Genomic DNA, 26,350 nt, shown 5'->3' with positions numbered 1-26,350 from the left:
TTTTTAATCCAAAACTTGTACATACAAGTTGCAACTGTGTAAAAATAAATCAATAAATAGAATGTGTTGCCATATGGACACAGACTGTCAGAAACCAGCTACTGAAAGTAACTAGTGGGATTTTTCTGTTTCCCCTCCCAGATTTAAAGAAATCTGTTCTCACAAGATAAAGGGAGGGGAAGAGAAGAGAGGGGAAGGGAACTGGAATTGAAGAAAACATAACCATAGATACAGAGTCTCTCCTCTATGTCTCTTTTGAGTGAGACAACTCATCCACTCCCTACAATCTAAAGAGGAAGTGTTACTTCAGGTAATTTTATAGTTTTCCCCCAAAGAAACGGAGAAAAAGTACATTTACATAAAAGAAAGAAGAGCTGAATTGTAGCTCAGCTGTAGAGAGCCGTGAGTTCAATTCCCTGCACTCCTAAAAGAAAGTAGGAAAGAGAGGGAGGGGGGTTATATGTACAAAAGCTGATATGGCTGAGCAAGATAAATCTCAGGAGTCTCCTCAGTGTACTCTTTCTCCATCCTCCATGTGGGTCGTAGAGGATCAAACTCAAGTCCTGAGCTTAAGTGCCAAGGGCCTTTACTGGCTCAGCCATCTCACCAGCCCTTAGCTTTTCTTTTAGAACCTAAGAATCCTCCCCTGCTTCCCACCAGAACAAGGAAAATACACACGCCAGGTGTCCAAGGGTGCCCATGTGCCAAGACAATGAACAACCCAACTCTACTCCCACCTAAGGGGAGGAAAACACCACAGTCACCAACCGGCCTAACTGGGTCGGTGGCAGTGCACACCCTTCAAGAGGAGGACCTTGGCTGGGTGTTCTGTTCTCTTGGACTTTGAAGTTGACTAGAGTAACCCTGGAACGCCCCCTTCCCATACGTGGCTAGCAAGCTGGGAGGACTGCCTGACCTTCTGACAGCACCATCACCCCATTAGTGTTTACAATGATACCAAGCAATGACGGTGTCAGTCAATTCAGCGCCTAAGAAATCATCCTTCGAGGATCCAGATCACAAATCTGGGCCAGGCAACGGCCATCCCTCCCAACTACCTCTCCTCAGCCAAGGCAACGGCCCCTAGAAAGGAGAAACGCTAACCCCTCACGCCATCCCCTGTGTCCAATTCATGGAATGGCTCCTTTCTCAGAACCCTTAATCTTTACATTAAAGATTGGGTGTGGCGTTCTGATCAGGAGTGGGGAGGGTTCGTTCTAAAGCTGTGTTTCTCAAAGAAAGCCTATAGCTAGCACTTAGATATTATGTCCATCTGGAGCAGCGGCGTGCCTTTCCACTGTGACTGTCCCTTCCGGTCTCTAGCCCTCAGTTTCCCCATCTGCAACAGAGAATGACAGGGACAGCTGTCCTGAAGTTTGGAGGGTCCAGGAGAATCAAAGAGGATGGCAGTCCACAGGACAGAGGGGAAGGGGAACTTTGGACTTCGGCGGACGCTAAAGACCCTGGTGTCCCCTCGGTGACCCGAAGGGGAGGAAGGCGGCGCGCAGGGCGTCCGGAGGGCTACTCACGGGTCCCCGCGGTCCGGCCCCCGGCCGCGGCAGTAGATGGGGTTGAGCTCGTCTTGCGGAAAGGCGTGCGCCATGTAGTTGTCGTAGCCGAAGACGAACATGCCCCGCGCCAGGTCGCGCATCTGGGCACGCAGTTGCGGCGGGAAGGCGCCGCTGTAGCGCCGCTCGTACTCGTCCGGGCCGCAGCCACGGCCGCCCAGAGCGTAGCCCCAGTGCGCCGGACCACACATGCCCGGCCCCGGCCCCCTGGGGGTCTCGAGCCGCCCCTCCGTCCCGTGCCTTGGCCGATGCAGCCAGGCTGGGCCTTCGGGAGGACCCACCGGCCCCGAGCCGTCGGGGCCCCTCAAGCGCTGGAAGCCGAAGCTGAGCGGAAAGCGCTGGTAGAAGCCCATGCTGGGCCCCAGCCCGAAGACCAGCCAGAGCACCGCGTGGAGGCCGAGGCGCAGCAGCACCAGCCCCAGGACGAGCGCTCGCCATTGCATGGTCGCGCGGCCGCCGCGGGCATTATTTTGAAGCTCCGGGCGCGTCCCCAGCCGACCACCGCCCCGCGCGTCCGCCCGGGAGCCTGCTCACTTCCCCTTTAAGGAACTCCCTCGTGACGCACCAGGAACTGGTCCATTGTCCCCCGCCCTGCGGCGCGGCGCGGCCCGGCCCGGCCCGCCAGGCCCCACGTTCGCCCGCCGGCCGCCCAGGATTGGCCTGGCGCGGCCCGGCCTCGAGGGGCGCGGTCGGGGACTCCCTCCCGCTCTATAGGCCGCAGGGACAACAGGGCTCCGCCCCACCGCAGGACCACGCCCCCCTGGGCGGATCCGAGTCAGGTCGGGCTGGCGTGGCGAGCCTAGGTCGCTCTAGCTGTGGGGGAGAGAACTTCCAGCCAATGAGAGCGCAGCACGGGAGCACCCCGCGAGGTCACAGATAGGGCCCCTGACCCGCCCTTGCTCGGTTAAATGATGCCCCTGGGCGGAATGTTTATTGGTCTGAGGTTAGATGGCAGAAAGTCCCTCCAGGTCTAGGGTAGTTAAGGAAAGGTTTTTAACTTGGGTGGGAATAGGACTCCCTACGTCTGGCTCAGACTGTGCAATATCCCATCCGGATCTTTTTTTTTTTTTTTTTTTTTTTTTTTTTTTTTTTTAACGTCTTAACTTGAAGAATCATTCTTGATACTTCTAAAATACTCCGAGATCCCATCCTATCCCAACAGGGTGGGAGGTGAGGCTAAATGGTTCTAATCTTCATCAGAACTATTTAAATATTTTCCTGACCCATCATCTCTACAGTGCAAGGCGGCGGGCGACCTCGGAAATGTAGGGCAGATTTGGGGTATAATCCCTCTAAGTCCTAAATTCCTATCATTAAGGTTATGGATTTCATTTCTTAAGGGCTATGACATTCCTGTAAGGACTCCACTTGGAGAGCCTATCAATTTGCCTTCCCTAAGTTTACATCGTATGTCTATCAAACTCAAAAAGTAGGAGAAGCAACCAAGTCAGGGTGGTTCATGTCACCAATCATCAAGGCAGTGATGGGGAGGACTTATGTTCATTCCACTTTTAGGATCAAAGGAGTTCCTGAAACGATAGGGTACAACAGAGCAGTGAAAAATAAGTTCTTTGGGTTGTTAACAGTTTATTTTGGGAGAGACAAAGGCCCAAGCAGAATATCCCCCCCAAAAAAAAAGAGGTGGGGTTACTTGGGGAGACTTCCAGAAGTCCAGCTCCAGCTCTCAAGCCTGACTGAGCTATGGGATTCTGCCTCCCCAGAGACACGCGTTGTTTCCTTAAGCTGCTTGTGTGCAAATGTTAGCTTAAATTTATCTTGCATTCTAGTCAGCTGTCAGCCACACTGATGACAGCACCTGTTCTCACTTACAGAATAGCCCTAATTTTAAAAAGTCCGACTAATTATTTCCGGTTCAAAATAGCCATTTCCAGGTCAGAACATCTTGCATGGCTAGGACTCTGTGGCTTTACATGGTTGCATAAAGCACGTGTGCGGCCATGTAATCTATGCGCATGAGTGGAGTAGCCGCATGCGGTCCTGTAGGCATGCGAAGCCCACTCTTTACCAGTCTAAAAACTAGAGAAAAAACAGCCAATTTATGAAAAATCATTTTTATAGCACAACTGACAACAGGTGCCAGGAGAACAGGTTTTGGGGACATAATCATGTATCCCACTTTCATCTTCGTAGAAGCCCCTGGAAGTGGAGGAGCTATGACTGGCCCTTTAGACTAGGGCATCTCAGATTGAATAATGTAGCTGATGAAACAGAGACATTTATATCTAGTCAGAAAATCCATCCTTAAAAACAATTCTGAGACAGGATCTGACTCTGCAACCCCAGCTTGCCTCCAACTTATGATCCTCCTGCCTAAGCTTCTGAATGCTGAGATTGTGGGTTTGAAACACCATACCTAGCTAATAATTATTTAGGAAAAAGTTTGTGATGGATTTTTCCAAATGCATTCTCACAAGAGCCTCACATGACTGGTATGAAAAAAGTCACTATCATTTTAAGAATAGCCTTACTGTACAGCTCCCAAGGAGAGACAGCTGAGAATCCAGTCAGAATCCTACCTCAGTACTAAGTTAGTTTCTGCACCTGTTTCCTCAGCTGCAAAAAATCCCTCATTTTAAGAACAGAACAGTATTTGCCCCAAACTCTCACTCACTCACAAGAAATACTTGCAACAGTGCTACATTCACAGCTAGCCCTGTTAATGAGATTGTTATTTTGTATAAAGAAAATAAATAAGAAACTGCTACGTTATCACACAGAGGTCTCCTTTATGTGGGTAGGACCAAGATAATGTCTTGTGGAAACAAGTGATTTTACCTATTAAAAGTTAACTTATTCAGCCAGTTGTGGCGGCTCACACCTTTAATCCCAGCACTTGAGAGTTAAGAGGCAGGCAGATTCCTGTGAGTTCCAAGCAGCCTGGTCTTTTTATCAGTAAGTCAGGGCTACATGGGTGAGACCAGGTCTCAAAAAAAAAAAAAAAGTTAACTTATTAAAAACTATGTAATGGAGATGGGGGGATAAGCAAAGACCTACTCAGGATGCTAAGGCCAAGGACTAAGACTACCCAGAGTAGGGTAGTGAGTCCACTGTCCCCAAAATAAACAAAGGCAGTGAACTTCCTTTCTCTCAGCCAGTTTTCACTGCTATCCCAAATGTGGCACCTCCTCAGGAAGAACTGACATTATTTGTGTCCCACACCCCCAGCTCTTTTTATTACTTATACTGTCACAAAGAGAAATCACCTTAATGTTCAGTCTTTTTTTGAACTGTGGTAAATGGTATGACAGACAAATGCAATTTGAATTTCTCCTTGCAAATGGGAATAGCAATGAAGTTACAAAACACAGAAACAAAGTAACCCATTGTGTGGGGCATATTGTGTAACAACTGAGGGCAGACCACTGTTGCAGACTACAAACAGGGAGGGATATACAATAACGACTGGCATTCTCTGTCCCATGTCAAAAGCAGGCAGAGGTCTGCTTGGCTCCTTCCCCCTCCCTTAGTTTGAAAGGAAGTATTTTCTAAGTGTTCCAGGTTTCTGAAAAGCTGAAACAAACTCATGCTGAGCCTACAACAATGAAATATTATATATGAGTTCTAAACAGCTTAGTCCAAAATTCTTAGTAGGTATGTTTCCTCCATGGATACAGTAAAAACACTTGCAACTATAAATGCTTTTCCAAACACAAGCCTGTATGTTTTAACAGCAATTGCTTCAAATCTAAGTTGTACATCATTCTGTAAACTGTGATGACTAGCACTTCACTATATTAAAACAGAGTGGGGAGGGGGAAGTAAACATTTCAGTATTTTCAAATAGATGGTGCATAAAACACTAACAGTCACGAGGCAAGTGGGGGGCATTGTGTGTCTGCTCTGGCTACCATTCAGATCTCTAATCTGCCAGAATCAATGTAAGAAGCTGGGTTAGAAAGCTCATTAGCTAGACTGGAAAGCTGGGACTTCAGGAGCTCACTAAGGAAACCACCAATTAATGACAAAACAACAAAAAAAGAAGCAGCATTCTCCAATGTTACCAACCTGATACTTTTTTCTTCATCAGGCACATTAAACTGATACCTCTTCCCCACATCCCTTCCTTTTCCCAACACATGACCTGTAAAGGCCCAGCAAAATGAGGCTGGGATATCTTTCTTCCCTCCTGATTCCTGCTGGGAAATCTACATTACACCTAAGTGTGGTAATTCTGTTTTAAAATGGAATTATCGCTGGGTGGTGGTGGCGCATGCCTGTAATACCAGCACTCGGGAGGCAAAGGCAGGAGGCTCTCTGTGAGTTCGAGGCCAGCCTGGTCTACAAAGCTAGTCCAAGACAGGCTCCAAAGCTACAGAGAAACCCTGTCTCGAAAAACCAATAAAAAAAAATTTAATTAAAAAAAAAGAGTTATCCTGCAAGGGAGACCTTGTTAATGAAATGGTGTGATGGTGACTTCTGATATTGCACTCTATGTAGAATGTCAGTGACTTGGTTATTTAACCAACAGGAAACACCTGCTGTGGGCTGCCACTTGCAGGGCAGCACCGTGGAGGAAGTCCATACAGCTACTATTTGCATGTCACCTTTCCTTCCCACGTCTCCTGACTCAAGTGTGCACTGTGGAGGAAGGACGTAAAAACTGTAAACAAACATCATGTTTTCCCCGCAGTGGCACATTTTCAGAATGAAGCACCTGGCCTGTAACAAGGTGTTACAGATTGGTACCTTCCTTTCAGCTTCCACCCTCCAGGTTTTCTGAGAGGCTGTAATTACCACATCAACCTGATTCGACTGTAGATGCAAACGGAAATCACTTTCTCAGTCAAAAATAAAGTACACTAAAGTACCCATGGTTCAAAACACCCAATTTACATTTCAGAGTCAAAAACATTAATTTTAGAAGTCTGTTATTTTAGCCACACACCCATCATTCCAGCACTCAAGAAGTGATGAAGGAGGATCATAAGTTTGAGTCCAGCCTGGGCTACAAAGCAAAATCCTGTTTCAAAACAAACAAAAACACCTTAAAATAATAAACTCTCAATTTTTGAACTAAACTAAATGTGTACTTTGAATGTCTTCCCCAGCCAGACTCACATTCCTTGCTACTACCAGTTTTAGCAAAATCTTGTGATAGAAATGCCAAATCACACACCCAGTGAGTAACACATAATGACAGACTGCAGAGAGAGACAGCCAAACTTTCTAACACCATTTCTACAATGGCTCTCATAAAATATATATATTACAGTTCAGATGATAACATGTTAGCAACATGGACCAAATACCTTACTCTAAAAAGGGGGCTTTGTTGAAAATCAACATTTTTATTTCTGGCTTGCATGACTGTACATGTATATTCTCATGTGCAGGAGTGTGGAAGTGTGCACACTTGGGAACCCAGAGGTTTATGTCGTGTATCTTCCTCAATCATTTTTCAACCTTACTGAGGCAGTCTCTCAGACAGACCCAGATCTCACCGACTCAGCTAGTCTAGCGGGACACATCGATGCATCCCTCCTCTCCAATCCTGGGATTACAGGTAAGCTATCAAATAGGCCAAACGTCTACTGCTAGGGATCCCGTCTGCAGTTTAGGAGGCAAGTGCTTCTTCACCCATTAAGCCATCCCAGCATGTCTGAGAATGAAAACATTTGCATTCCGGAAATAGACAGGTCTTAGGATTTCAGTTTCTTATTTAGGGCTTTGATTTAAAACAAACAAACAAACAAACAAACAAACAAAAAACAGCTGGGATGTAGCTCAGCGGTGGAGGGCTTTCCTATAACATGCAAGAGCCTGCGTTCAATTCCTGGTAGTATAAATTTTTAAATAAACTGGGTAATAAAATTCTTTACTAGCCCCTACCACCTAAAAGTCCTAAATCTGGGGGTAGAGGAGAGAGGGAATTGGCTCGGTGGCATCAGAGCACCTGCCTAGCATTGGTGAGGCTCAATCCTCAGTGCCCACCCACCAAGTGCCACTACAGTTTACTAGTAACAGAATCCTTTCCCAGCATGAGAGAAAGGAGGGAACCATAGTACCAATTCCGTAGATACTGTAAAACTTTATTCCCAGTTCATCCCACTGGCCCAACCCTTGACAGCTGAGATGACAGCTTCTTTCCAGCACATGGTCTGTGGAGCCCTTTGGAAGTAATTATCTTCCCACTCCATTCCAAAGATCTGCACCTTTCATCAGGATGCACATTTTAAGGTAAAACTGTCAATGCAACCCTCAAAATGCAAGTTTATTGAATAAAGCTGAGAAGAGCAGTAAACAGACAAAAAATGCATCCACACCTAAATAAAAAAAATTTACGTATTTACAAAGTTCAATAACTGTTAGGTTTTCACATGCAGAGGTTATGCACAGGAAAATGTTGGTAGTAGCTTTTAGATGTCCTGAAATGCTGGAAAGCAATGAAAAGACACACAAACACATTAAGGTTTAGCTATAGAGCAATTAACAAAAACCTATGCAGTCCCCCCTTAGTTACACATTCTGGTTCCAATCCCTCCTTTTAGGCACAAGCAAGTCGCCACATTCTTTAAAATGGTTCACAGTAACCATTACTCGTGTTGGGCTACATGAGCAAGTTTAAATATCCCTTCATTCAAACCACCCATCCCATCCTCTGGGAAGAGTGCAACATGCTTCATGAATAAAGAGAACTTTAAAGCCAGATTCTACTCACTGAAAATGTGAATGGAAAAAACAAGTAGTGTCTGTGCAACACAGTGCAGTTATTTGTACAGAATATTTTAAGGCCGTGGCAGTCTATAAATTAAAATGGTATTCATTAAAAGAACTTACTGCTGACTACACTCAACACATCGTAATATGTACTGTGGACTTAAGTGCTGCTTAACAGAAGAGACAAATCACACATAGTGTGAGGCCACACATAAGCAGGTGTAACACAAGGTTTATCATTGCATCGGCATGAGTAACAATCTACAAGTGAATAGTATGAATATGTCCCTTTATGTATGTGGAGGTCACTAAGCTACAAAATACGCTCACTGTGAGTTTTTTACAGCTCTGTATCATAGAAGCAAACATAAAGAGCATTGGGTCCTCAGTTCCCTGCGCGGCTGATCATTAAACAACCTGTAGACGTTGCGCATGATTAGACTAAGCAGGCAGGTCTAGAGCTGTCACAATCAAGAAGTCTCGTGGCACCAGTGAAAACAGTGCCAAACCTTACAGTGGTAAGAAAAACTAAGAATTTGTTTCTAAGTACCTGTGTGCTGAAAGTCAACTTCATGACTGATATAAAAAGTCAGGAGTTAAGGGTGTCATACAGCAGCACAGGGTGGGCGACTGGAGACAAAGAACAGACGTGTGTTCACACAAAGTCAGACACTCTTAACGGGTTTTATTACACTACCTGGAATGCTCTAAATTCATGAAAGCTTTTGAAAAAAATCTTCAGTTCCCATCCCTTTAAAAAAGTGTGTTAAAAGGGGGAAGAAAACTAATGATCTGGACAGATACAAAAGAGCATGCTGTAACTCTTCCCATCTCCCCAAATGCTATCTGGTGGCAAAGGACTCTCCGAAAGCAGAATGTTTAAAATTTACCAGGTAGGAAGTCTCCAGTGTAAGGAACCCACTGCACTGACCTGGTGCCTCTGCTAACTCTTGGCAGACCAATGATTCCTACGGTGTAAGTCTACATTTCACATGCATGTGTGAGATGGGATAAACATTATATGTTCATATCCCACATGAGTCAGACTTGAAGGTTTTCTAAATACTGTGTGTGGCACTAGGAATTCCATGCTGCATCAAGTCAATACCAGTATAAGCTACTGGATTCTAATGAAATAGGTAGACATTCACTGAAAACCAATACAAAAATCTGGCCCAGAAAGACCAGAACGGTAATATGCAATTTTCTTAATTTAAGATGGTCAAAAATGTGGGTGTTTTTTAAAAAAGAAAGAAAGGAAAGAGGCCTCTACACTCTAGACAAGTGTGTGAAGCCTTTTAGTGTGTGCTGACTTTATCATGACAACTCCAGCTGATTTGTTATGAAGGATAAGAATATACATCTTCAGCAGTGCACATGAGAAATAAACTCTGAGAAAGGCAATTTCTTGGGTTTAGGAAAGACCATGTTCTGGGAAGTACTTCAGAGGAACGGACAGTAGTTGTAGAATTATAGCCAAGAAGGACTGGAAGACGTCAGAAGATGTCTCAGCTTCTTCGGGATTTTGAGTGTTGAATAAGCCACTGAAGTGTGATATCTAAAGGAAGAGAAAGTGAGAGTTAAGAAATCAGCATTACAAAACTAAACACACAGACAATACTTAAAATGTCCAAGGTGCTAGGTCTCTTCCGCATCTGAACTCCATCACCGGAGCTTCAAGAGGGCAATGTGAGAAAACTACTAGATCCTGAACATGAACTTGGTACCTTATACTTACTGCCTGTCAGATCAGGAGCTAAACACAAACTGCCAGGAAGGCAAAGACATGAAAGGACTCTCTGACCTCAAGAAATGTGAAACTATAATAATAAAAATAAAATTAACATTTGGGCTTTGATGTTACACAGAGACTGGCAGACAAAAGAAACCACAAAAGCAAGAAGTCTCAGAAGGCATGCCCCACTGCAGAACGTGGGGGGCTGCTAAGATGTTGGCTAAGGTACAAGAAAAATGGGGTTATCACTCACTGTGAACCCTAGACCACAGCTTTATAACCTTGTCCTTGTTATCCCTGAGCTGAATAATCGCACTTCATGAGGTGAACCTTTCCTGTGCCTCACAGAATGGTTTATGACACCCATGGCCTTAACTATGAGAACCAGCCCTACTATGAGAACCCAAATGTCTCTTGGGCGTTTTATTCAGACATAAAGAACAAAGTTACAGCACCTGCACGTCGCATGCACACAAACACGCATGCACTCACGCACATAAACCATAAAAGCAAAGGTAGGGCTCCCTGGGGAAGGGAAGCCCAGCAGGGATAGGGAGGACAAGAGAAGGAGCATGAACCAAGTATGACTTTCATGCACGCCGTTGTCATAACGAAACCCAGTTCTTTTGCTCTAAAAATTATTTTAAAACAATGTCTCCTAGGGACCTTAAGTATCTGAGTTGTATCAATAAATAAAGTGGTGCTAACAAGTTATAACTTTATTCTCCAGTCACCAGGAACTTACTGGAGAATCTGAACTAGGGAAGCTATAGTAACTTACAAGAACTTGGAGGCTGCAGTATGCAGACTTACTGAAGTCACTGGACTGCCAGGAAGGGATGAAAACCTGGAGCATCCAAACACAGGATACAGAGAAGCTAGCAAGAGGCACGACTGGCAGGACTGCATGTGTGACTACAGCGAGTAGGTAAGAAAGACTCTTCTGGCCTGGCTAGCCTCCAATTCAGAGACCTACCTGCCTCTGCCTCCTAAGCGCCAGTAATGAAGACATGCGCCACCACACCCAGACACAACTGGTCTGCTTTCCAAGTGACTCACATCTAGAGGATTTGACATCAGACATTCTATTCCAAAGGTCTGAAGAAGAGAAGCAACTAACAAGGAATCAACATACAGTCAATGCTCCAGCAGCTCAGGAGAGCCACAGACTGAGAAGACAGCTAAGTCAGAGCACTGAATTCTTTAAAACCTACTAACCACCTGCAAGCTACGTGAGAATCCACTACATCTTCCAAGCTTAAAAGATAACTAACTATAAATTTAGTCTTCCATTTTCCCAACTAAAACACATTAGAGAAAACGCAGACCACACATATCGAGTACAGACAAGGGCCAGGAGCTGAGCAAAAGTGACTATTCACAGTTGGGAAAACAATGACTTAATAACTGCTGAAGCAAGTCTTCTACGTCTTTAATTACACTAGTGTGAAATCAGAGGGGGAAAGTAAGCCTAAAGTAAAATGACAGCATTTTCATATTTAAGAAACTTAAAAAGAAAAAACCTTTCTTTCCTCCACAGTCACTAGACAGAAGCTAAAATCCCAAAGACAAGTGAGTCCTCAAGACTAGACACAAATGCAGAAGGAAGAGAGATTCTCTGGAGTCACAGGAATAAACACTCTCCACGTGTGGTTGCAGGACACCTTCCTCAGATCAAGACACCTCCCTGCCACATGAACAGGACAGTAAAACACAGGAACCCATGTGCACTCAAATATTTTTTGAAGCAGTCCATTAACTCATTAATGCTCAGTTTGAATCTAAAGGAAGGATAGTGGTTTCCTTAGCCTCAGTAAGACTGCACATGAAGTACTGAATTACAAACTTAATTAGTACACCCTAGTGAGCCATGAGCAGCCTCAAACACTAGTCAATTCTCACCACCACTGCTGAACCCCTGTAGCTTTGAATAAATGAACCCCAAACTGACTTTCTCATCTCCCCATTCCCACCCCTCTTTTTGAAACAGGGTCCTGCTACCAAGTTGGAGCTGCCCTAGCACTCACCATGTAGCCCAGGCAGACCTCAAACTCGCAGCTACCTTCCTGCCTCAACTTCCAAAAAGCCAGGGCAATAGGTTTCCACCATCATGACCAGCTGACTTTTTAGTTGTTGTTCCTTTAGAAAATTATCTGGCTAGTTCTTTCCTCCCAAAGTTTCCCGTTTCTAACTTAGGAAACACAAAAGAATATTTAAAGAAGTAATAGGTTTAAAGAACAACACAACATCCTAAAAACTACAGAAGAGCAGCCCTGCTTCCACTGACATTCTGTGCTAATTCTTGCTGGAGGGACTGAAAGATGTTTAGAAACATCATTGTCTCTGCCCTCTTCCAGTTATGAGAACCAAAAGAAAATGTCTCAATATATTGCCACATGTCTCCTAAGGTGACAATCCCTCAGTTAAAAATATGAAGTACATTAAGGGGAGGGAAAAAAAAAAAAAAAACAGCTAACAAAGTCCCCACTCACTACAGCACAGGAAAAAACATGGAGTCCTTCCCCGTAATACTCATTTCTTCTAAACACAGCAGCCACTTCTTACCTATATTGTCCTTTTCTTTGCAAGAAATTGAATAACAGCAAATTTCTCTATCCTGAATAGCAGACAGGTTCCTATAAGGAAAAGAATTGGTAAATTCTTAATATAATGGCAGCTGTCATACTTATCACTCTTTACTTATTTTTATTACTATAAAAAAGAGTATTTTCCCACTAACAAAATTTCAGAGATTTACTTCTCCTGCTGGCCCAGGTTATCCATCTAAGAACAGGGTATGATCATTACTGAATAATGTAATTATGCTTATAAAACGGAGGACAGACTATAATTTACCAACAAGCTTCTCAACATTACTCTTCTTAGGACCTACATTTTTTCAATTAGCTGTTTCTCATCCAAGGCATTTGGAAGATCTCTCTTGTTTCCAAGTACTAGTACCTTTAAAAAGAAAAGATATTATGGGTAAATCTCATGTACAAAAAGATCACAGAAGCATATTGTATTATCTAAAGATTCCAAAAAGACTTTCATGTTAACATACACCTTAACTGTAAAGCACACTTGAGAAATACAAATAAAAACACATTTGAGTGACTAGTAGCCAATCTCATTTATGAGTTTATCCTGGTATTGCATAACTCCTACCATAAAAACAGCCTAGATACTCTAGGAGCCGAGAGATGGCTCAGTGCAGAAAGGCTGATGACTTGAGTTCAACCCCAGGAACCATGTGGTAGTTATGGAATCCTCTGACTTCCAAACACAAGTCATGACACACATGCATGTCCAATGCTTAATCTCCAGCACTAAATAAGTAATTCTAAGGCTATGATATACATTCTGAGATTTCCTAGAAAGCCATAACCAAAATGTAAATATCTTCACGGTTGCAGGTGGGGGTAATGTAGGTGGGTCTCTGTAAATTTGAGGCTAGACTTGTCTACATATTTAGTTCCAGGATAGCCAGAGCTATTTAAAAAAAAAAAAACTATTCATAGCTAACAGTTTATCTGTGTCAATTAAATGCAAATATGGAGATAACTGATTTTTTTCCCCCAGGTTTTAAGGAGCTAGTATAGCTAATGGCTTCTGGAGGCGGGAGAGTCAGCTCTCTTTAAAGGTGTGGCCCCTGGTAAATTGACCACACTCCAGGTGATGGTCCCGCACCCATGAGAATACAGCAGCATAAACTGAACTCAGTTGATCATAAAAAAATCATTTTTAAGGGGACACAAGTTGGGTGAGAGTAGACTGGGGAGGAGTGGGTGGGAATATGAACAAAATACATTGTTGTTCTGGAATATTATTTGAAGATGTGTTACATTTGTTTATGTTGTGGAACATTAGTTTAATGCTGAAAAAGATGTGCTGCATTCTTTTATGTTGCATTTGTTTAACTCTGTGAAGCTATGTTACTTTGCCTGTCTAGAACACCTGATTGGTCTAATAAAGAGCTAAATGGAAGGCTAGAGGGGACTGGCAGATAGAGAGAATAAATAGGAGGAGAAATATGGGGAGAAGAGATCCATGAACAAAAAAGGAGAGGAGGACATCAGGGGCCAGCCATCCAGCTACACAGCAAGCCATTTTAAAAAAAAAAAAAAAAAAAGGTATACAGAAACAGATAAAGATAAAAGCCCAGAGGCAAAAGGTAGATGGGATAATTTAAGTTAAGAAAAGTTGTCTAGAAACAAGCCAAGCTAAGTCTGGGCATTCATAAGAAAGAATAAGACGCCATGTATTTATTTGGGAGCTGGGTGGTGGGCCCCCAAAAGAGCAGAAGAGCAAAAGAGGAAAACAACAACAACAACAACACATTGTATGAGGACCAGGTATGGTAGCTCATGCCTTTAATTCCAGCACTCTGGAGGAAGAGGCAGACAGATCACTGGGAGGCCAGCCTGGTTATATACACAGTGAGGTCTTTTCTAAAAAGACACACACACACACACACACACACACACACACACACACACACACACAATATGAAACTTTCAAAAGAACTACAAAAATATAGCAAAAAAGAAAAAAGAATCAAAAGTAGCCGTGACACACAGAGGGCACTTACCATCCTTTAAAATATATCAAAGACTATCCATAAGATCTTGTAAGTGTGGTCTCTAATGTCCCAGCTATAGCTCAGCATGTCACTCAACCCAGCCATTCCCAAAGCTCTGTGTTTCTGTTCTGGACACTGCTTCTACCACCAAAGGGCCTGGAACTCTTCCCTACCAACCATCACCTCCTTCACATTCCCACGTTCTTCAGACCTCCATTCATACTTCACTGGCTCAAAGAACTTTCTTTGTTCACCTTGAACTACATAAATCTTTTCTCTTTTTTTGGTTTTTATGAGATATAGTTTCTCTGTATAACAGTCCTAGCTGTCCTGGAACTCACTTTGTAGACCAGGCTGGCCTCGAACTTATTGAGATCCACCTGCCTCTACCTTCCAAGTGCTGGGATTAAAGGTGTTCGCCACCAGCAATCTTTGCAATTCTTAAGGACTTCTGCACCTGTCTTAACACTGACCACCAGAGCTGTACTGTTAAATGTTTGTTTGTTTCCCAAATGTATCTTTCCCCCCAGCATACAGTGTTTCTAGCAACTTCTGCCCATCATCCCATCCCCAGAACAGAACACTGCTCTCTCTACATAGTTTGGTGACTATCTGGTTAAGGTATCTACAGACAATACAATATCCAGGATCCAGCAGACACCTGGCAAAGGAGACTCCAGTTTTTAAGAACACACTCCAGAACTGGGACTATTCTCCCACACACCAGATCTTTAAATCAACATAGGACTTTTCCAGGCTGGCCTGAAACTCACAGCAATCCTCCCACCTCAGGCTCTCAAGCATGGGATTATAGGCATAAGTAACCATAGCCAGATGAGTCAAACAATTCTTAACAAAAGTATTTCAAATAATTCATTCAATGAGCAAATACCACAAGTAGTAGAGAACGGTCAGGAAGATAAATTCAATTTCTGAATTTCACAATGTTGAAGCCAAAGTACTCTTTTTTTTTTTTTTTTTTTTTTTTTTTTTTGAGACAGGGTTTCTCTGTGTAGCTTTCCTGGAACTCACTCTGTAGCCCAGGCTGGCCTCGAACTCACAGAGATCCGCCTGCCTCTGCCTCCCGAGTGCTGGGATTAAAGGCGTGTGCCACCACTGCCCGGCTCAAGGTACTCTTAACCCTTAAAAAAGAAGACACAGTAAATTTCAAATATAATTAGCAGCCTTCTAGACCCTCAGGCTCCATGTCCATGTCCAACCAACTGCACATATAAAACACATGGAAGCCAGGCAGGAGACTTAGAACTTAAATTCTAGTGCTTGGGAACTGAAGCGGAAGGATATCCAGTTTGAGGCCAGCCTCAGCTATGCACTAAGATGCAGGTTATACTGTATAATCTATCTCAAAAAGAAAAAATAAAAGTAAGCAAAAACATGGGGGGAGGGATACGCTGTGACTTCACTGAGAATGTACAGATTCCCTTTGCCATCAACTATTATACAGTGCTTCTATTATATTCAATATTATTAGCAATCTAAATATAATTCAAACTATGTTAAAGAACTGTGTAGTTGGTGTGCAAATACTACACTATTTCCATTTCCACAAAGGACCTGAGAAACGAGGTATGGTGGCAGACTCATTATCCCAGCACTTGGGAGGCTGAGGCAACAGGACCACAAGTCCAGCCCATCCCAGGCTACATCATAAAGCATAAAAAAAAAAAAAAGGAAAAAAAAAATCTTGAGAATCTTCAGATCTCTGTACTTGTAAGGAGTAGGGAACCCTAAAACCAATCTCTAAGAATACCAAGATTAGTTCAATGTTAAATATGTAATTGCAAATATAAAATATCAGATTCTCCAAACTTACTGGAATTCCTTGTAACTGTGGTTTATCTAGAAGATTATGGAGTTCATTTCGAGAGGCTTCTATTTTTTCACGATCTGCAGCATCTATCATGTAACTTAAAAAACAAAGCGATCTCAACATGCCATCTCTATGACTCTCAATGAACTAGGATTATAGACTTTAAATTTTCTTAATATTTACAATACTGAAAGTGCTAATCAAAAGAAATTAAGTCTTACATTCAGCATGAATACTTTTAACTACATTATTCAGAGATTAATACATGTTATACTTAGAAAAACATACTGAACAGCACTCAGCTGAATAAAGAAATCAATAAATCTCTTATTCTATGATTTTAAAAAATCCCATGTTAATGGAATTATACTGAGATATTAGCTAAGACAATCACTGAGATAAGTATTAAGTCTACCTTTGGAAGTATTAAAAAGCAAATTTTTTTCTTTCAAGATTAAATTGATAGACAAAAAAAAAAACCTCACCACCAACTTACACAATAGCATTGACTCCTCTGCAATACCGCTCCCACATGCTCCGGAACCGGGGTTGTCCTCCTATGTCCCAGATCTTGAATCAAAACAAGGCAATTCTTAATAAGGGCATTTCAAGTACTAATGAAGGTACTACCAGAAGTGGAGAACAGTCATAAAGACAGGTCAAATGTTACAGAACCAAAGTACTCCTAAAACCTCAAATCCAAACTCAATCTGAGAAATGTTGGGGCCCCTTCTCAACTCTAAATATGTGAATGATAGATCTAAAATTCTGCTTGAGCAATGACTTAGTTAAATTTGGCAACATGACAATAACTATTACACAACACATTTCTAATCATGGATATATACAACTTTAAGAAAATAACAACTTTAACATCTACAAAAACATGCAATATCCAGACTTGGATGCCAAGACAAAGAAATGACAGCTCAGGATCTCCTAAACTTTGTGTCTTTTTAAGTTGTTCTGAAAGTAATCCGATCAGCATTCATTCCTTCCCTTGGAGTTCTCCACACTGCTCCACAAGCACTGTACTGCATATGGCTACACACAACTCCTGAGTTGTGGCCTTCTTTAAAGTAGTTTCCAACTGACGCACTGACACTGGTAAAATGCACAGACACACACACAGGCAGCCAAATGATGAGTGTCATCAGAAAAGGCGAAGAAAGAACTTAGCAAGCAGATTTGTCAACAAGAACTGGGTAAAATGTTCACATGGTTCAGGATGGAGACCTAAACTCACAGGAATTACAGAAGGAAAACCAGAGTTACAAGAAAAGATTAAATCCCCTAATATTCCTACAGTCCAGGAACTAAAAAGAAATTACGCTAAAAACAAGTTACACTTTTCCTACTTTAGTTCCAACTTTAGGCTTAATAATGAAGAAAAGAAAAAAACTAAATTATGATATTTGCTACCACAAATATACTAGGATGACATTAATGGAAGTAATTACCATCTTTCAATATACAACACTGCTCAGACTGAAGATGGGACTGTTATATTTTGGAATTCTTAAGAAATCAAATGTTGGGGCTGGAGAGATGACTCAGAGGTTAAGAACACTGACTGCTCTTCCAGAGGTCCTGAGTTCAATTCCCAGCAACCACATGGTGGCTCACAACCATCTGTAACGAGATCTGGCGCCCTCTTCTGGCCTGCAGTCATACATGCTGAATACATAACAAATAAATAAATAAATCTTTTAAAAAAAAAAAAAGAAACCAAATGTTACTTCTACTAACCCATATGGTAAGTTAACTTTTATGGACACTTAACTACATTTCAACTCTTAAACACTTTAACCTATCAGAAAATATAAATAACTGATTTGCAGTCTTTTTCAACAATCTAACCATTACTTGGGAATTATAAACAGCAGGTAAAACCTGAGGAACAGAAAATTCTTCCATCATAATTTAAATCAAGTATAAAGGGAGGGACAAGGCAATACATGCACGTATGTATGCATGCATACATACATACATACATACATAAACACATACATGCATGAATACATAAACACACACAAGCATAGAAGCCAACATACCTTTATTGTGACGTTACCTTTAGTTACTTTCCTCATGTTGAAGCCCACCGTAGGTATCATATCTTCACTGAATTGACCTGACTAAACAAAATAAAACATTTCAAGTTAGGTTAATCAATAATAAAGAGCCATAACATTATATGCTTCTAGTATCAATATTGCATTTGTACCTACTTTTCTTTTTTTTTTTTACATCCCTGCCACAGCCTCCCCTCACCCATCCCCCAATCCTATTCTCTTCCATTTCCATCTAGAAAAGGGCAAGTCTCCTATGTGTATCAATAAGACATGGCCTATCAAGTTGCAGTAAGACTAAGCATTTCCCCACATGTCAAGGCTAGGCAAGGCAAGGGTCCCAAAAGCCAGTAATAGAGTCAGGAGACAACCCTTGTTATCGAGGTTAGGAGTCCCCCAAGAGGACCAAGCTACACAACTGTAACAAATAAGCAGAGACTCACAGCCAAACATTAGGTGGAGTTGGGGAATCCTGTGGAGGAAGAGGAGAAAGGAGTGTGGGAGTCAGAGGGGTCAAGAACACCATAGAAAGGCTCATACAATCAACTGACCTGGGCTCAAACAAACAAACAAACAAAAAAGGACATTTTGGATACGTACTAGCATTTCTTACAGATTTTCCTAAGTTTAAAAACAGAACTTTTGCCAGGCATACATAGTAATGCAGAGTTTTAATTCCAGCACTTGGGAGGCAGAGGAAGGTAGATCTCTGTGAGTTCAAGGTCAGCCTGGTCTACATAGTGAGTTCCAAATCAGACAGGTCTATATGTAGTGAGCCCCTTTCTCCAAATAAAAAGGAGTGGGGAACTGGAGAAATAGCTCAGCAGTTAAGAGCACTAGCTGCTCTTCCAGAGAACCAAGGTTTGATATCCAGAACCTACATGGCATCTCACAACCATCTATAACTCCAGTTCCAGGGTTTCTGACATCCTCTTTTGGACTATGTGAGCACTACATGCACATGGTAGACAAACATACTTATATACATACAGGCAAAACACCCACACTGAATTTTATACATAAAAATAAAAATAAATCTTTAAAAATGCAAAGGAAAACTTTTTATATAACATATGAAAATGTTTAAGTTCTCACTTTTACACATATTTTTCACAAAGAACTGAGAATTCCAAAGTAAAGCAGTTTTAACTTCAGTGGTTAAATTTCTTTGCAATAAATGTTAAAATTTAATTCTGAAACAAACAACACCCCAAATAGTTCTGAGGGAAGAAAACTACTGATAAGCAGTTTGAGTTTGTTTTTAATAAGGTTTATAAAATATACTGTAATATAAAAATTTATTTTATGAATCAACTTTGTTCTCTCTTTAGCTTTTAACTTTAGTGGCTATGTTAAGACTAAAATTAGATGTTTTACAATAGTAAAAATAGCAAAATGTCTCAGTGAGTACAAGGTGCTTACCACCAAGTTTGGTGACTGAGTTCAGTCACTGGGCCCAAATGGTGGGGGAAAGAGCTGACTTCTGCAAGTTATCTGAACACAAATGCCACAGGCATGCGAACACTAAACACATAAATAAATGTAACACTTGAAATATTAATGTTCCTCTCTTTAGAATTTGATTATGTCCTTTTAGAAAGTTTCTATTTCCAACTGAACAACCAATAACCATTGTATCACACTGCTTTTAAATCCACCCTGCCCTAATTAGAAATGGTGTGCTAAATACCATACACAGAAAACTATACAGCTGGGTCCTCAATTTTCCCCATTACTCTATGTATTTTTGAATAAACAACAGGTTTATGTTATACTAAATATTACAATGTATCAAAGATCAAGAATTTAGAATGCTTTCAAATTGTCTTGATTCATCTCCCACATTCCAAATAAAAACTTAGAAATTAATAACTTCGTTAACACATCAGCCAGAATTATAGCTACCCTTTGTCAACAACATTCAGTAGTTACTTACTGGCTATCAAGTCACTCCACAGAGGCACCTGATTTATCCACTCAAGTATTTGAATCTTCACCAGCTTTCAGTACAGTATCACATTATTCAAGAGTCTCACATTTCACACCATATCCTCTGATGCTATTGTGAAATACATCCTACTGAACCATAGTTAATAATAAGTTTATATTCTAGACACTTTTACCAACTATCAGCATTTCTCAGTTGAACTGACTGACTTGTGAGATCAACAATGTGCTTGTTAAACAAACAGGACTATTTCCATGAGACCAGTCAAATAAGATTCTTCTTTTCTCCCAAGGCCTAACACTGGCTAACTGTGTCCTGTGATCTTATGTCACCCATACATGCATTCTATAGTTTTAAGTCTCAGCATACAGAACTTCAATTTTACAAATCAATTTCCTATGCTAAACTCAGGCAAATATTTTTTTTTCCTATTCAGTAGTGTTTTGGTTGATCCAGTTAGGAAAATGTTAATAGTAACTGAAATCACTATTTTCAATTATACTTAAAATTATTCTCAGAACTTGCACACACAATAACTGTTTGCTTGAAACAGTCTTATCAAGTAGCCCAGGCTGAACTTATGTCAGTACTCCTGTCTCTACCATCCCAAAAGCTGGAATTACAGTTATGAAACACTACATCCAGCCCATATGAGTTACACATTAAAAAAAAAAAAAAAAAATCGAGTGCTAGCTGAGCCCTGGTGGCATAAACCTTGAATCCCAGCACTTGAGAGGCAGAGGCATATGGATCTTTGAGTTCAAGGCCAGCCTGGTCTACAGTTAAAAGCCACAGCTACATAGTGGTCCCTTATCTCAAGACGGACAACAAAATCTAGTGCTATCAAAATGGCATAGTCATGATGTACCACATACACAGAAGCACAAAAAACACGTTCACATCACTATTCATTAGGGAAATGCAAATTCAAATCCTCTCTGTCCCCTCTCTCCCTCCCCCATTCTGTCCCTTTCTCCCCACTTCATCCTAACTCTCCCTCTCTCTCCTCTCTCTGTCTTCCCTGTATCTTTCTGGCACTTCACCTGCGGAGTGATGGGCCGGACCTCACGGAAGCCACGCCCTCTGTGGGGCACGCCCACCAGAGACCACGCCCCCGCGCAGGGGGCCAGGCAGGAGCGGGCGGGGCAGGATGAGGGAGAGCAGAGGGGTCCCTTGGAGGGTCCCCAGAAGCTGCTGGGGTGCTTCCTGGCCTTTCGGTCTCTCAGAGTGGAGTTAAACCTGCCTTCCTGCCTCTTCAGAGGGTAAACTGAGGGTGGGCTAAGTGCAGCCCACCCAGCCAGGGCTCCAGGCAGCCGCCAGTGTTAGTGGGTTTTTTGTTACTATCTGTGAAAAAAAATGTTTAATCTTTAAAAAAAATTCAGAACATAATTGTTACTAGGCTTGATGGCATAACCCCATCTTGACCCAGAAAGCTGAAACAGGAGGATCAAAAGTACAAGGCCACAGTCTGAGTTGCACAGGGAGATTCTGTCTCAGAAGAGACGAGAATTGACAAGGATGGCAAAGACCAAAACCTTTGCTGGGCTGGAGAGATGGCTCAGAGGTCAAGAGCACCAACTGCTCTTCTCAATTCCCAGCAACCACATGGTGGCTCACAACCATCTGTAATGAGATCTGGCACCATCTTCTGTTATAGTGATATTTTATTTGTATTGAAATGTGATTTTATTTGTATGTCAATAAAGTTGCCTTGAGGTCAGAGCAAGCCAGAGCAGAAGCCGAGCAGTAGTGGGGCACGCCCTTAATCCCAGCACTTGGGAGGCAGAGCTAGGCGGATCTCTGTGTGTTCAAGGACATAGCCAGCATAGCAGACACACGCCTTTAATTTCAATACTAACCATAGAAGACCTGGAGGTCTGTACAAACAGGCAGTGACGAGGAGGTCATGTGGCTGGGTTACAACCAATGAGGGAGGAGAACAGAAAGTCTTTAAATAGACAGGACGCACAGAAGTAGGTCTCTTGCGGAGAGGAGGAACCGCAGAAGCAGTGAAGGGTAAGGTTTTCCGCTTTGGCTCTGACCTTGTGGTTTTTAACTCTGCAACTGGCTCTGTGTTTCTTATTTAACAAGCAGGATACATCTACATTCTGTATACATAATAAATAAATAAATCTTAAAAAAAGAAAAAAAAAACAAAAAAACAAAAAAACAGAACCTTTGCTGTGCAATGGGTAGGAGACCATGTTACTTGGCTGCCATGAGAAACAGGGTGGGGATCCTCAAAAGGGACAATAGCACTCCCACATGCTACGTCTGGATACAGCTAACTTTGCTGCCATGATTCACGCTGGAAGTTTGGTCCCACGGTGGCCACAGTGGGTCCCTTACAATGTGGGGTCTAAAGGGTGTGCTGGTCATCGGGAGTAGAGCCTGAAAGAAGACAGTAGTCTCTCACATGCCAGAGCTGAGAGACCAGCACTACAAGTGCTGAAGCCTGACCCTAAGTCCTCTCTGGTTTCCTGCCTTGCAGTGTGATCATTTCCTCTGAAAAATGCTCATCCCACTGTGATGCCAGCTGCCAGGAGGTTCTTCCCAGAGCCAGGCTGAAGGAGGTATATATGCCTGTGAGCACCTGAAGCTCTGGGTTAAACTGTCATCTTTTCTCTATAAAGCTAAAGCCATAGCCTGAATTAAAGGCGGATGGAAAGACGGCTCGTTTTTACTTTTCTACACCCTCCTTGTTTTTTCAATTTAGGGGTATACTGTTTCTCCCAGTATCCTTCTTCCTCTTTGAATGACTAACTGTAACTTGAAGTGCACTGATGGTGCAAGAGGCCTGTCATCTCAGGATGACAGTTACTCAGGTAACTCAGGCAGGAAGATCATGAGTCTAAGACTACCTGGGCTACACAGTGAAATCCTTGCTGAAAGGAAAACTAAAGCCAAACACAAAAGACCATATACATTATAATTTCATCTTTACAAAACATCCAGAAAGGGCAAAGAAAGTAGACTACTGGTTATCTGAAACAGGTAAGTGGACATATGAGTTCTTAATGAGGAAAGAAAATGTTAGAGAGATATGGATGCCACAGCTGTGCAACTCAGACAATTTGTTGAAATCACTGATTTGTACATCTAAAACTGATGAACTTGATGGTATGTAAAATGACACTTCAGTAAATTGTTACCAAAGTGAAAAGGACCTAGCACTAAAGATATCACTTAGTAAAGAGCATTCGCCCAGTTTTGTAAAGGACTAGGTGTGGTCCCCAGCAAGAAAGTAAGAAAACAGAAAGCACTGACCCACTCCCCGTGGACCACCCCCTCACTCCCTGGCCACACACCCAGTCACAAATAGGAGGCAACTGTTAATACAAAGCAGAAACCAGCAGTGACAGAAACCAGATGCACAGCCCTCACACAAGCCTCTGAATAATCATGTTTTCTTCAATTCACAAGCACAAGATGCTCTGGACTGAGCTAAGAACTCACACCCACAACCAGAACTGAACATTTATGGAGATTAACGAACTGCCCTGGTGCTCACCTGAGCCTGAAGAAACATACTCACACGAGATGCTTTAGAAACCTGGTTTGGGTGGCAGCAGTGAAGACAGTGATAGGTGTTAACTTCCCATCTTCCAACATACTGGCATTTTACTAATAAAGCATTTTCTCCTCCTGTCACTGGGCTTTCTTCAGCTGCAGGACAACAATCTCCTGAAGCCCCAGATCTTTTAATATTGTCACCAAAAGGGAATTAATACTCCATACAACCCAGCAACTATGCTTCTGAATACAAACCCAAAGGAATTTTAAAAAAGCAAGGAGTCTAAGAGATTTTGTAGACTCATGATCACAGCAGCAGCATTTAAAATACTAAGAGGTAGACAGAACCACAAGTGCATGAGGAGATTAGCAAACAAAATGTGGTACACACTTACAATAGAGTAACAGCCTTGAAAAGGGAGAGATCCTGACACATGCCAGATGAGCTAAGTAGACTATGTTAATCATGAAAAAGACAACTAGCACAGGAACACCTTGAATGAGGTACTCAGACAGTCCACCAATGACGGTGGTCAGCAGGCAGGCAGCACAGAAAGCTTTCTAAATAAACACACACTTTGCTAACTTCTCACACACAATCTATGGACTGAGTCAATGTTCTTGTGTTAAGGGACTTCCCAACACAACAAATCTCACTGAGGGGGTTAGGTGTAGGCCATTCAAGTATGGCAAGGGGGGAGAAGAGGAAGGGGAAAGAAAGGGAAGAAGACCCTACCTGTGAATGGTAACACATATAAGATGCCAGCACTCTGGGAGATCGATCTGATAGGATCAAATAGCTCCTGGTACAGCAGTATGGCTTGAATTCAATTCCTAATGGCACCAAAAATAAATAAATAGGGCTGGAGAGACTGGCTCAGCATTTAGCACTGGCTGCTCTTCCAAAGGATCTCCCCAGCACCTACCTGTCAGCTCATAATCATCTGTAATTCCAGTTCCAGGAAATCTGACACCTTTTTTGGCCTCCAGGCACACACATGGTGAGCAGATATACATGCAGGGAAAATACCCATACACATAAACAAAACAAAATAAAATTATTGAAGGGGCTGGATTGATAGCTCAATGGTTAAGAGCACTTGTTGCTCTTGCAGAGGACCCAGGTTTAAGTTTCCATCACCACATGGCAGCTCACAACATGTTTAACTCCAGTTCCAGAGGATCCAACACCCTCTTCAGGTCTCTGTGGACAGTGCATACAAGTAGTATACAGACACACACTCAGGCAAAATATCCATGCTTGTACAAAAATTTTTAAGATCTTTTTTAAATGGGGAGAGGGGGTACTAGAGAGATGGCTCATCAGTTTAAAGCACTTGCTGCTCTTACAAAGGACCTAAGTTCAATTCCCAGCACCTTACAATGTCTTCTATTAACTGCAACTAGATTTAGAACACAAATAGCTTTGCCACAACACCTTTTGCCTATAAGGAGCAGAGCAAACTCTATGATTACATTCAACCATTAAGTTATTTCAGAAGTAGATAAATGACTACAAATCAGATTCAAATTTCCTTCACTATTCCAAAGGACACTGTGGTAGTTTGAGTGTAATTGGCCCCCATAATCTCTTAGGGAGTGGCACTATTAGGAGGTATGGCTTTGTTGGAGTGGGTATGGCCTTGTTAGAAGTGCGCCCCTGTGGGGACAGGTTTTGAGGTTTCCTATGCTCAGGATATCACCCAGTGTCTCAGTCAACTTCTTGTTGCCTGCAAGTGAAGATGTAGCTAGCACCACATCTGGCTGCATGCTGCCATGCTCCCTGCCATGTTGAAAATGGACTGAACCTCTGAAACTGTAAGGGAGCCACCACAATTAAATGTTTTCCTTATAAGAGTTGCCACGGTCATGGTGCCTTTTCACAGTAATAGAAACCCTAGCCAAGACAGACACTAGCTTACAAATGTCTTCTAATAAAAGAAAACATGTTTTATAGTTTTTGGAGAAGGGGGAAAAATCTTGACTTTAAAATTGCCTGTTTGCTGTTGTTTGGAGTGGTAAGGATTGATTTACAATCTACTTCAATGTTTTCACTGTAACTGAGAAGCTAGAAAGTGAACTATATGCATGCATTCTTTCAAGTCTAAACTCTTCTTTGTCTGGAAATGCATATACTACTACAACATGCTTCTCTATAGCAGCTGCCACTGCACACATATCATACTAAGGTATAGCATTCTCTCCGGAAGGGGCAAGAAAGCTCATCCCATAGTCATTTATTCTAATAGCAAGATCATGCAAATCATTGTCTCCTCCTTTCAGAACACTTGGGCCAATCATCTTTTTAATAAACAACCCCAAAACAATTATCTGTTCTCATCTTCATGAACCAATTAAAATTCACTTCCAACTGCAGATATACTTCCTCCCTACAGGACATTAGCTTAAAAGTACAAGTTACAAGA

At 42.2% G+C, this 26,350-nt stretch overlaps 2 protein-coding genes across 2 annotated transcripts in view; both read right to left on the bottom strand.

The window, feature by feature from the left end:
• The window catches only part of Edem1 (ER degradation enhancing alpha-mannosidase like protein 1), a 31,050-nt gene extending 28,782 nt beyond the window's left edge, over positions 1 to 2,268 (bottom strand). Inside the window, exon 1 of the mRNA XM_036181827.1 lies at positions 1,530 to 2,268. Within this exon, the coding sequence (XP_036037720.1) occupies positions 1,530 to 2,011 (482 nt within the window). The 5' untranslated portion in view covers positions 2,012 to 2,268. The remainder of the gene's footprint in view (positions 1 to 1,529) is intronic.
• Positions 2,269 to 7,597: 5,329 nt separating this feature from the next.
• Arl8b (ADP ribosylation factor like GTPase 8B) overlaps positions 7,598 to 26,350 on the bottom strand; it is a 47,394-nt gene continuing 28,641 nt past the window's right edge. The window contains exons 2-7 of the mRNA XM_036182251.1: positions 18,449 to 18,529; positions 16,891 to 16,964; positions 16,398 to 16,491; positions 12,875 to 12,942; positions 12,547 to 12,617; positions 7,598 to 9,804 (exon numbers count right to left, since the gene is read on the bottom strand). Coding sequence (XP_036038144.1) covers positions 9,755 to 9,804; positions 12,547 to 12,617; positions 12,875 to 12,942; positions 16,398 to 16,491; positions 16,891 to 16,964; positions 18,449 to 18,529 — 438 coding nt within the window. The 3' untranslated portion in view covers positions 7,598 to 9,754. The remainder of the gene's footprint in view (positions 9,805 to 12,546; positions 12,618 to 12,874; positions 12,943 to 16,397; positions 16,492 to 16,890; positions 16,965 to 18,448; positions 18,530 to 26,350) is intronic.

Source organism: Onychomys torridus, chromosome 3 (assembly GCF_903995425.1).
Source record: "Onychomys torridus chromosome 3, mOncTor1.1, whole genome shotgun sequence".
NCBI classification, from domain to species: Eukaryota; Metazoa; Chordata; class Mammalia; order Rodentia; family Cricetidae; genus Onychomys; species Onychomys torridus.
This window is presented reverse-complemented; position numbering and strand designations above follow the sequence as displayed.